The sequence below is a fragment of the Erinaceus europaeus genome, chromosome 12 (genome assembly GCF_950295315.1).
Source record: "Erinaceus europaeus chromosome 12, mEriEur2.1, whole genome shotgun sequence".
NCBI classification, from domain to species: Eukaryota; Metazoa; Chordata; class Mammalia; order Eulipotyphla; family Erinaceidae; genus Erinaceus; species Erinaceus europaeus.
Window position 1 is genome coordinate 12,934,964 of NC_080173.1, and position 12,275 is coordinate 12,947,238.

Below are 12,275 nucleotides of genomic sequence, written 5' to 3' on the forward strand. Positions count from 1 at the left end.
TGTTTGTCTAGCTGATACTCCTACGTATCCTCCTGCCATTTTTATTTTAATCTCTTAAGGCACGGGGTCACTTTTTTCTAAGTGTTAAGCCCAGGTTTTTTTAGTAAAATAAGAAATTTTGGGAACAGCTCAGAAGGCCTACATAGGCCTAATCCAGCACCGAAGTCCTGAAAGATGAATAGATGAATGGAGATAGCTCTTTTTTTTTTTTTTTAAAGCAGAGCAATGTGGTTTATGGTTGTGCAAGGGATTGAACCTGGAACTTCAGAGCCTCAGGCATGAGTGTCTCTTTGCATAACTGTTATGCTATCTACCCACTACAGAGCATCTATCTCCTTAAAGATCAGGATGGCATTCTACTGAGAGCAGTTACTCACTTGGAGAGGCTTTTTTTGAGCTTAAGTCCTGGGTTGCTGCAGTCAGAGAGGCGGTCGAGAGGTGAGAGTGTCCTGACAGGGGCCAGGTGGCCATCACTGCCGTAAGAAGGCAGCATCCCTGAGAGGTGGCCATCTCCAAGCACATGAAGTGGGGGAACCGCTGTCGAAGGAGTGAGGGGCCCATTGAGGGCCTCCAGAAGAGATACTACTTCATAACCGGGTGGAATGTTCTCTGAGGACTAGGGAGAATCAGAGATAATTAATACAGAATTGATTTGATATTCTTTGTTTAACTACATAGTTCTACTTCTTACTCTTTGCTGGAAAATGCTTTCATTCACTTCTGGGCTGAGATTCTGGCAAGAAAAGCCTTCATGCCAGAGGCAGAAGACAGGAAGTCCAGGTCAACCTTTTAATAATGCTTATGTTTCTGACCATAGTAAAAGTCTATGTTCATTCTAGAAAATTCAGAAAATACATAAAGATAGAAAGAAGGAAAATACAGCTAGTCAATTATCAAACCACTGACAGTAATAACTTTTGTTAGTATTCTGGTATATTTTCCCCCATTTTTTTTACCTTGTACTATTTATACATCTATGGCCAATCCATAAATAACAATTTTACACCCTGTTTACAGGATATAAACATCAAACACAAACACCTTCCTTCACATGTACCCGTTTCATCGATACTGAAAGTTTCCTAGATCTCTAGCTGTGTCTGTTACTTCCTACTATAAAGTACACATTGATAAACATTCTTGTTATCAAAATTTCTTTTTTTCTTAAAGATTATTTTCTTGATACTAAGTTCTACAACCTTAGTGTCTCAGGAACCTTCTTAAGGCTCTTGGAAAATGCAGCTGTTGATCATCCCCATCACCTGTCTAGTTACACTCCTTTAAGCAATGCAGAATAGCTGCTTCTCTGCCAGTGTGTAGCATCTTTTCAAAAGATAGGGTTAGGGTTGGGGCCAGGCGGTGGCGCACCTGGTTGGTTAAGTGCTCACATTACAGTGTGCAAGGACCCAGGTTCAAGCCCCTGGACCCCACCTGCAGGGGAAAGCTTCACAAGTGGTGAAGCAGGGCTGCTGGTGTCTATCTCCCCATGCCTCTCCATTTCTCTCTGTCTCTATCTGTAAACAAACAAACAAATAAATAAGATGAAAAAAAAGAAAGTGTTAGGGTCAGGGACTGGGAGATAGCTCACTGGGTAGAGTGCATACTATACCATATGCGAGGACTAGGATTTGAGCCATTGGCCACTACATGGGAGTCCCATTCACAGAGTCTCTCTCTCCTCACTACATGGGAGTACCAGTCACAGAGTCTCTCTCTCCTCACTCCATTCTGTCTGTCTCTCCTACCCCCCACCCCAGCACTGCTCAGCTCTGGCTTATGATAAATCTGAGGATTGAACCTGGGACCTTTGGTGTCTCAGGCATGAAAGGTTTTTTTTGTATAACCATCATTTTTTGTATAACCTCATTCTATCTCAAAAAACATAATTGAATAAATACTTAAAAATAAAATAAATGTAACTTTATTTTAAAAGCCAAACAAAATGGAAGGTGGAAAATAATTCCTCATTCTAATTTGCATATTGCTGTTTTGAATGTGGCTGACTTTCAAAAAAAAAAGATTTATAGCCAGTTATGTTTCCTCTTCTGAGAATTTTATATATTTTTTGCCAATTTATCTATTCACTTATTCATATGTGAAAAGTATTATTCATGGTAAAGATATTAGCTTCGACTTCTGATGTGAATACATTTTTTTCTTTGTCTTTAATTTTTTCTTTAATTTGTTGAATTATGTTCATCTTCTACCTAATGTGACACACACACACACACACACACACACACACACACACACACACACACACACACACTTTTTTTGCCTCCAGGGTTATCACTGGGGCTCAGTGCCTGCATCAGGAATCTACTGCTTCTGGTGGCCATCTTTTTTCCATTGTTGTTACTATTATTGTTATTGCTGTTACTGTTGTGGATAGGACAGAAAGAAATTGAGAGAGGAAGGTAAGACAGAAGGGGAGAGAAAATCAGACACTTACAGACCTGCTTCACTGCTTGTGAAGCGACCCCCTGCAGGTGGGGAGCCAGGGGCTTGAACTGGGATCCTTGTGCTGGGCCCTAGGCTTCACACTGTGCTCTTAACCCAGTGTGCAACTGCCTCCCCATATATATTTTTATTTAATTAGACCACTGATGCTTTCTAACTTATGGTAGTGTGAGGGACTGAACCTGGGACTTTGACTACTAAGGCATGAAAGTCTCTTTGCATAACTATTATGCTATCTCTTTCCACCTTAATATATTTTTTAATGTGGCAAAAATCTACATATTCTTATTCAATAGTGTTCCATTAGTTTTTAGCTTAGTGAGTACTAACCTGTCCAAAGTCAACTAAAGAATTGTGTACAGGGAGTCGGGCAGTAGCGCAGTGGGTTAAGTGCATGTGGCACAAAGCGCAAGGACCGGCGTAAGGATCCTGGTTCGAGCCCCCAACTCCCTATCTGCAGGGGAGTCGCTTCACATGCGGTGAAGCAGGTCTCCAGGTGTCTGTCTTTCTCTCCCCCTCTGTCTTCCCCATCTCTCTCCATTTCTCTCTGTCCTATCCAACAACAACAACATCAATAACAACAACAACAACTACAACAATAAAGCAACAAGGGCAACAAAAAGGGAATAAATAAATATTAAAAAAAGACTTATGTACTATCAATTCCAGGCTTGTTTTATTTGATATCTTATTTGTTTGATTTTAATAGAGTTAAGTAGCTACTCCACTGAGACTTTCCTATTAGGAATAAGGTGCTAAACTGGTTTTCCTCCCAACATAGCTAAGGGCCCTGTACTGTCTACTGAGTGAGGAATCTCTCCCCAGTTACGCTCATCTGCAGAAAGACTGCATCTGCTTTTCTGCAACCACAAAGCTGGGAGACATTGCTCTAACACCACCACTCACGTTGTGAGACCCAGTCACTGAAAGTATGAGATGGGAAAGGGGAAGATGGCCACATTCCTCAAGGATTCAGATAAAGTTAGTAAAGTGAACTAAGACCCGAAAACACCATCCCCTTATTTCTGCTTGGGGCAATTCCACTGCTGGACCTTGCTGGGAGTGATGCTGCAAGCAGATGTCCCCAATATTAACTGGACACCAGGTTCCCAAGGAGCAGGCAGGAGGCTACAGTAATCAGTATCCCATTTTCTCTTGTGATAACAGTTGGCTTTCACACAGCATGGCCTCAGCCAGCTTACTAAGTGCTTCATGTGCTACGGCTTAATTACTTGTCGCTGAGTCTGCACAGAAGGACAAGAGGTGAGCAAAGTCAGCAAGGAGACTACAGAGCAATTGCATCATGGGAGGCATGAAGATAGGCTGGCACCAAGCCCCACTTACTGAATGCTCTTCCGAGTCAGAAGTCTGGGATGAGATGATGGGGTTAAAGCTGGTTGGGGACAAAGGGCCCAATTTCTTCCTCATGGCTCGAATCTGAAGCAGTGCCCGGAAGGCTGTAAAGAAGGAAACAGGATGAGGGCATCCTGATGTGAGAGTCAGAGTGGACAAGAGCCCAAACAGTCCACGGCCGCCTTGTATTCCCCTCGCCCTGTGGCCTCAGGCTTACGCAGGCGACAGATGGGACAGTTGTTGGCCTGGTAGCGCAGGGTGTCCGCACAGGTGTTGCACAGGCAGAGGTGACGACAAGGCAGGATCAAGGTGTCCCGGACATCTGAGAGACACACCACACACTCAGCACTATTGTCGCTCACTTCGTCCTCAGCCACCTGGCCATGGAGACGGAAACACAGACAGTGACACAGACTTTGATCCCTCACGTTGTCCTTATAAGGCAGCTTGTATAACCATCATGCCTGAAGAGCTGAGATTTCATTGAGACCAAAATCTCAGGTGGCTCAGTGGTGGAGCGTATGCTTTCCATGCTTGGGGCCTTAGGTCTGATTCCTGACACCACACACAACCCCGAGGACAAAAAGGGGTGGGGCTCCATGGATGGTGGAGAGGTGTTTTGGAGTCTCTCTCAAAAGACTGGGTTCGGGGCTAGAAACAGTTCAACTAGTTGAGCACATATTTTACTGTGCAAAAGGACATTACACAGGAGCACCTGCACTAAGGAAAGCTTCTTGAATGGCAGATACATGTCTCTCCCGTCTCTCTCCACCTTTCTCTCTCTGCCTAAGGGCTGGGGGGACAAAACCCTGAGTCTAGCAGGAGCACTGGAATAATTTACGTGTAAACGTGTGAAGATCTGACAGGGGAAAGTAAAGGATCAGGGAGCAGACTGGGTGCACAGCGCATGCACACGGCTCTGGGATTTTAATTCACGTTGGCCTGTATGGTTTAGAGTGTCCACATACTCAATTTTGCTTCCTCTGGGAACTGCTTTTCTTGGGCTCATCCCATAAGGCTCAGTCTCTTTCTGATAGTCAAGACCACAAAGGAAAGGGGACAATGAAAGCACCCTCCGAGGAAACCACAAGATTAGGGCTTTGGAGGAGGACTAACCCAAGTCACACTGAAAATTAAAGCCAAATTAAAAACAGTTTTTCTAAAGTGCTATAAAGTACAATCACCTGAAGTGAGGAATAAGAAAATAACTCACTAGGACCAGACTGATGCCAGAGTTTGGGACACCAAATTTCTAGATCCTGGCTTTATAAGTGAAATTTTCATTCTGCCTCCTGTGAAAAGTGATTCAGAATTTTGGATAGAACTTGCCTTAGAGTCTTGTGTGTTGTATTTGTTTTCGATTCCATAGATCTCTTGAAGGAGGTAGCTGACCCCATCAACCTGAAGAGCAAATTGAAAAGTTCAAGGATAGGTTTACTCTACTGAGAGATAAGAGAACTGCCTCTCCTCCCACCTTATCCTCACCCTGTAACCAAGGACTACTAATTCACAATGTAAAAAATCAAAGGCTGGGACAAGTAGAAGATGCTTGAATCTATTTATGTTTTCTTTGTGTGTGGAGGGAAGGTTGAGGTCACCCACCACTATAGTCACAAGGAACATAAAAGTTCACAAATGAAACAGTAACACTTGACAGCAGCTTGCTCTTTTTAGACAGTTAAGAAAGGCCTCTGCTAGAAAAGGGATGGGATGGGAGTTGGGTGGTAGCACAGCAGATTAAGCGCAGGCGTCATAACGCGCAAGGACCGGTGTAAGGATCCCAGTTTGAGCCCCTGGCTCCCCACCTGCAGGGAGTCGCTTCACAGGCAGTGAAGAAGGGCTGTAGGTGTCTTATCTTTCTCTCCCTCTCTCTGTCTTCCCCTCCTCTCTCCATTTCTCTCTGTCCTATCCAACGACAATGACATCAATAACAACAACAATAATAGCTACAACAATAAAACAACAAGGACCAAAAAAAATGGGGGCATAAATAAATAAATATTGAGGAAAAAAAAGATCTGCTTCTTAAAAAAAAAGGGGGGGATGGGAGGATATATGTCAAAACACAACCATTAACTACCTAATGAAAGTATATACAATATAAAAATGAAAGAATGAAAAAGGATAGAGGTAGAAGAGACAAAATGGGCAAGGAAAAGGTAGGAAGAGAGAACGCAGAGGCAAAGACATATGCAAGACCTTGAGGGAGAGACCAACTGAACCTTCCTCCCCCTACCCAGGAGTTACCCCGTCTCCAGATGCTGCAAACTCCCCATCTTGGCCCTGGTTTTTGTCACTTTATTAATTAAATAATGTTTAATGTGGTGCTGGGGAGAGAATGCTGAACCTCATTCAGATGCAATTTTTTTTTCATTTTTTTACTCATTAAGGAAAGAGATACATGGAGAGGAGAGATACCTAAGCCTTACTCCATAATCCATGGGGCTCTTCCAGTGCCAGCCATGGTCCCCCTTATGGCGCCTGGATTCAGGCCAGAGCCTTGCACCCCACTGGCTGACCTGGCCCTACCTCTTAAAAACCCAGTTTCTTTCTCTGATTGGATAGAGACAGAGAGAAACTGAGAGGGAGAGGGAGAGAGACAGAGAGAGACCTGCAACCCTGCTTCACCACTTGTGAAGCTTTCCTCCTGCAGGTGGGAGCCAGGGGCTTGAACCTGTGTCCTTGCTCACTGTAATGTGTGCACTTAACCAGACACAGCACCACCAGGCCCCTTAGACACCCAGTTTTAAAACCCAATTCCATCTGCACTAGCCTGAGAGTGTCATGTGAGCTCTTTCCTTGTTCCCTTGTGAGTCCGCTCCTCCTTAAGGCTCAGCAGGTCACTGCTTCCACATCCCATTCTCCAGTTTGACAAAATTTGCTGCTGATGCAATCTAGCAAGAGGAAAAACAGACCTTCTCCTGTACCTATCCTAGCTGTCCACCGTCTCCAGCATGCTGGAGAACTGGGTCTGTCCATGAGGCAACTCTCCTGGGCCTGGCCTGCTCTGAGTTCAGGATCTGTTGCTCCTCTGCCCCTCTTCAAACTCGTTCAGCTAAGTGGTTATACTGGGGAGAACAATATTAACTATTTTTATATTAAATCATTATTTTTAAAGATATCTCTGTTACTTTTATTTCACAATTTTTAGATTTATTTATGTTTTTTTACTACATAAAAGTAAGAGAGTTTCACATATGGCAGAGAGAAGGAGAGAGAGACAGAGAGAAACCAGAGCACCACCCTGGCCCCTGGGGCTCCATCTCGGGCATACATCCAATTCTCCATCAGTTGAGCCTTTAGCCCAGACACTCCTAAAGTGTCATTGACTACTATGTACACCACTGTACAACAAAGAGCACATAACCCAAAAGAAAGAATAATACGGAACTTCAGGTACCTATCGCCCATCTTCAGGGCAGTTTTTCTTTGCATCTCCACCAAAACTACCCTGCCATCCACCCAGTCACTCTGTACCCTCTCCCTTACGACTTCTACCTCTGCACAGGGAAGGAAAGGCACTGGCAGCAGGAGGATCAGGATTGATGGTCAGCAGACACAAGCATAACTTTCTGATCATGCTGAAAGAGCAATGAACTTGGATTTTAGAAAAAGAAATAGCTGGATAAATTACGCCAAGGGCTGTAATTGGCCCTGAGTTGGACCCCAACATTTTATCCTTTTGATTGAAATGTTTCTCACCCTGGCATTTAAAAACGTAGAAAAGTTCTCTCTCAACTTAATGTCAGGAGACAAATCTTGTCCTTTCACTCCCCGAAGTTCTTTGTTCAGATAATGACCGCCGCAACACCAACAACTCCAGGAGAATAAAGACACTGAAAATCAGTATTCCTTTCAGGCCACCCAAGTAGTTTCTAACGCACAAAAGCACTTTTTTTTTCTTCTTTTCTTCTTTGCTTAAAAAAGGGGAGGGGTTGGGTGGGTAGGAGGGAAGAGTGCTTAGCAAAAGAATAAAAGAGAGAGGGAAAGATATAGAAAGGAAGAAAGAAGGGAAGAAAGAAAGGAAAAAGAAAGGGAAAGGGGTGGGGGTAGGATCAACAATTCCTGTCCCTCAGATACTTACCACTTGTTTCTGTTTGAGGGGCTTGACACAGAAAGTTCCATCTGTGTGCTGGAGTAAAAATATGATGGTTACCACAAGGAAGGAAGCAATAAGGCACCTGGTGTTCTTGTTACTTCTCTCCATTACACACGGGTCTTTGACACCCGCAGGGTAGAATTACAGCCTCCAGGACTGCAGGGGTCTCGCAGATGGCTAAGCCAACCCTTGCTTTGGAAGAAGAGACCCAAGAGCTGAAGGTCACACAGCACCCTGGTAGCAGAGTTAGAGCTGCATCTGAATGGAGCCCCTGTGTGGGGTCCCTCCCATTCTGCCGCAGCGCTACACGAGGAAGGGCTAAAAATGTCACCCAGCGCAGTCCCTGTAGAGTTCCTCTTACCTTTTCAAAAGTGCCCAGCAGTACATGGCAATGGCCAAAATACTCTGAAAGAAACAAAGGCGAAGGTCTAAAGAAACAGCAGCCAAACATTCCCGTGATGCCGTTTACCTTCCCCAAGCCCCTGCAATCTGGCAAAGCAAATGCCCCCGCTTTCACTAGACAGGGCATGTGACGAGACCCCATGCTAGGCTCATCTAAGGAACAAGGGACACCAGCTCCAGGGGATTCCAAACTGCCTGCCTGCCACCCACAAAAATGTTCAGAGGCCACACGCAGGTAGAGTGTAGGGCACAGGAAGCCAGAAAGCACCGTACCATCTCCTTCATCCACCACCGCGTGAACTACTAAGGGGTACACCTCTCTGTCCAGATCGAAGCCGAGCTGAGGGGAAAGAAAGGTAGAGGCAACTTAATAGATTCGAGGCACTTCATCAGACAGAAACGGCCTATAACACCCCAGTTCTCTCCCCAACCCACCTCCTAAGGTCCTTGCATTGAAAGCTACCTCTCCCACTCTCTCTCTTCTAATAAGATTTAATTATTGATTTACGAATGGGGTAGGAGAGAGAACCAGAGCATCACTCTGGCATATTTTATGCTGGGGATCAAACTTGAGATCTCATGCTTGAGAACCCAACGCCACCTCCAGGGCTGCAGTCACTGGTTTCTTTTTAAAAATCTCCTAGAGGGGCCGGGTGGTGGCACACCTGGTTGAGCATACCTGTTAAAATGCTCAAGGGCCTGGGTTCAAGCCCTTGGTCCCCACGTGCAGGGGGAAAGTTTTGCGAGTGGTGAAGTAGGGTTACTTTCTCTCTTTCCCTATCTTTCTCTCTTTCCCTATCTCCCACTCCCCTCTTGATTTCTGACTGTATCTAACCAATAAATAAATAATCAAAAATGAAAGAGAGAAAAAAAAAAGAATAAAGGAAATATACTCCCTCTCCAGGGAATGGTGGTGAGCATGACTGCCAAGCCTCTGGGCACCTCCCTACCCGCCTTCCAGGGTCCTAACTAGCTCCCAGGCCCACTGGGTCCACGTGGAGCACCTGCTACTGTGCTCCCACCACTGTGGTGTCAGCCCGCCACCGTCCCCAGTGGCACTCACCTCCTCCTCGGCCCATTCTGACGGGTCCACGGTGTGGGAGGGCAGGCAGAACTGCTGACACACGCCCCGCTTGTAGCGCACTGTCTCTGACTGCAGGCTGCTGTCTTTGGGGATGTAGCTGGAGGTGGCAAAGGGAACAGAGCCAGAGTTAGCTTCCTGTCTGACACTTTCCTCTGTCCCATGCCTGCGCTCAGTTAGCCATAGGCTCTGAGCATGGAAAAGAAAAGAGCTCCTTTATTACTTGCTTCATCTGCTGTTGCTTGGTGATGCTTTGGAACTTAGCTACCCCCATCCATGCATCCACAGAAAAGTATTTGTTTGCTTGTTTGTTTACTGTGCACTGCTTAACTCTAGCTAATGGTGGTGCCAGGGAGTAAAGCTGGGATCTCAGGGTCTCAGGCATTAAAACCGTCTGTTGTATAAACCACTGGGCCACCATCCCAGTCAAGAAGCTTAAGAGATTTTTTTAAATATTTATTTTTTTTATTTATCCCCTATTATTGTCCTTGTTGTTTTTTATTGTTGTAGTTATCATTCTTGTCATCATTGTTGGATAGGACAGAGAGAAATGGAGAGAGGAGGGGAAGACAGAGAGGGAGAGAGAAAGACAGACACCTGCAGACCTGCTTCACCACCTGTGAAGCGACTCCCCTGCAGGTGGGGAGCCAGGGGCTCAAACCGGCATCCTTATGCCGGTCCTTGTGCTTTGCGCCACCTGCGCTTTAACCCACTGCGCTACCGCCCGACTCCTGTAAGAGATTTTTTTAAAAGAGTTTTTTATTTATTCATGAGAAAGATAGGAGGAGAGAAAGAACCAGACATCACTCTGGTACGTGTGCTGCCAGGGATCAAACTCGGGACCTCATGGTTGAGAATCCAATGCTTTATCCGTTACCCAGACCATGCTTAAGATATTTTTAAAAGTATTTTATTTATTTATCTATTTATTATTGGCTAGAGACAGAGAGAAATTGAGAGGGGATGGGAAGATAGAGTGAGAGAGGGACAGAGAGACACCTGCAGCTGTTTCACCACTCGTGAAGCTTTCCCCCTGCAGGTGGGGACCAAAGGCTTGAACCCCAGTCCTTGCACACTGTAATGTGTGCGCTTAACCAGGTGCGCCACTGCCTGGATCCCTTAAGAGATTTTCTTTCTTTTTTTAATATATTTATTTTTATTTATTTATTCCCTTTTGTTGCCCTTGTTGTTTTATTGTTGTAGTTATTATTGTTGTCACTGTTGTTGGATAGGACACAGAGAAATGGAGAGGGGAGGGGGAAGACAGAGAGAGGGAGAGAAAGATAGACACCTGCAGACCTGTTTCACCGCTTGTGAAGCGACACCCCTGTAGGTGGGGAGCCAGGGCTTGAACCAGGATCCTTATGCAGGTCCTTGTGCTTAGCGCCACCTGCGCTTAACCCGCTGCGCTACAGCCCGACTCCCCCTTAAGAGATTTTTAACAGCTCCAAGACCTGGAAAAGAAAATTTTAATTCAAGAACCAAAGATGACATGGCTGAAGGGAAAAAAAAAAAGATTATTTTCAGGGCTGCAGTCAGTGGCTCAGTGAGACAGTACGATATGCTTTGCATACATGAGGCCCTGGGCTTGATCCTAGCACCCAAAAACCTCCCTTGGCCTTGGGGAGTATTTTAATCAGTAAGGTGAGCACACAAGGCCCTTATTCTGTCAAGAAAGGGAAGTAGCTCCCTGGGTCTCTTCTGACCTGGCAATCCCATTCTGGAACTCTTCAGTGGCCTGATAGTAGATGGTGATGGCCACCCGTGCGTCCGTGTCAAAGGTGAACTCCACGTTGTAGTGAACTTTAGCTTTGCCAGCCTCTTCTCCTGGGGCCTTCACTTCCTCAGCACATCTAGGAAACCACAAAGACTCAGCACTGGTGTGTGTGTATGTGTGTGTATGTGTGTAACAAATCAACACTTTTCAATTTTTTAAAAACATAACATATTGTTGGGCTTCTCTCCACGATCATAAACTTAACATCACTCTAAGTGATGACAGGGGTTTCCTTACTACTGTTGCTGAGGGTTTAGGTTATTTGTGATATTTCACAGAGCTGTAGTTAGCATTTGTGTGTGTTTATCATAAACATTTATTTATTTTTGAGGACTAGAGAACTGCTCAGCTCTGGCATAAGGTGGCCCTGGGGACTGAAGGAGTGGGTGGCCCCTGGAGCTTCAGGCAGGCCAGTTAGTGCTCTAGCTCCCATGGCCCTGGGAGTATTTTAATCAAAATTGCTAGTCAAGTAGCTTAGTTTCCACAGGTTGCTGACAGAAACAGCAGGTGCCACTCCTTTCTCTTCAGAGTACACCGCCTTCATCTCCTTTAGCCCATGCCTTTGGCATTTATCTAAATGTTTCTCAGTAGCAGGTTATTTTTATTATTATTTTTGGTGAGCCTGGAGACCTAACACATCCACAGTTTTGCTGCTCTGAGTTGCATTTTCATTCATATACAGACAGAGAGAGAGAGACAGAGAGACCATAACACCGAAGTTTCCTCCAGCACAACGGCACCTTCAGGGCTTAAGGTGCCTTACAAGGTGAGCTATCTCTTTGGCCCAGCTTACTACGCCTTGATGTTTCAGTTTTAGGCATTATTTATTGGTTTGCTACTATGGAAATGAGGATTTATTTCTCTTTCCTTACCTTGCTCCGCAGAGCTCCCCTCCCCTCTTGCCCTCCAGTGTATCCGATGACGATGCTGTCAGTTTGGTACTAATGTCTGCTGTAGTACTGTAATTATGTCAACATCTTTCAGAGCAAAGCCACAGGGTAAATCTAAGACTGGCTCTCCTTTCAGCATAAATTCCTCTTAGATTTTGGTGCTTTTTTTTTTTTTTTAAGTTGCTTAGTTTTCTCTGAACTTTGCCACTAACT

The 12,275-nt window shown here is 45.1% G+C and overlaps 1 protein-coding gene across 6 annotated transcripts in view; it reads right to left on the reverse strand.

Moving 5' to 3' along the window:
* The window catches only part of RNF157 (ring finger protein 157), a 107,505-nt gene that overhangs the window by 17,192 nt on the left and 78,038 nt on the right, over positions 1-12,275 (reverse strand). For all 6 annotated transcript variants that reach the window (XM_060202801.1, XM_060202802.1, XM_060202799.1 and 3 more), the window contains exons 4-12: positions 11,102-11,248; positions 9,378-9,495; positions 8,588-8,654; positions 8,274-8,317; positions 7,898-7,945; positions 5,143-5,214; positions 4,031-4,190; positions 3,805-3,917; positions 378-616 (exon numbers count right to left, since the gene is read on the reverse strand). In XM_060202801.1, the coding sequence (XP_060058784.1) occupies positions 378-616; positions 3,805-3,917; positions 4,031-4,190; positions 5,143-5,214; positions 7,898-7,945; positions 8,274-8,317; positions 8,588-8,654; positions 9,378-9,495; positions 11,102-11,248 (1,008 nt within the window). The remainder of the gene's footprint in view (positions 1-377; positions 617-3,804; positions 3,918-4,030; positions 4,191-5,142; positions 5,215-7,897; positions 7,946-8,273; positions 8,318-8,587; positions 8,655-9,377; positions 9,496-11,101; positions 11,249-12,275) is intronic.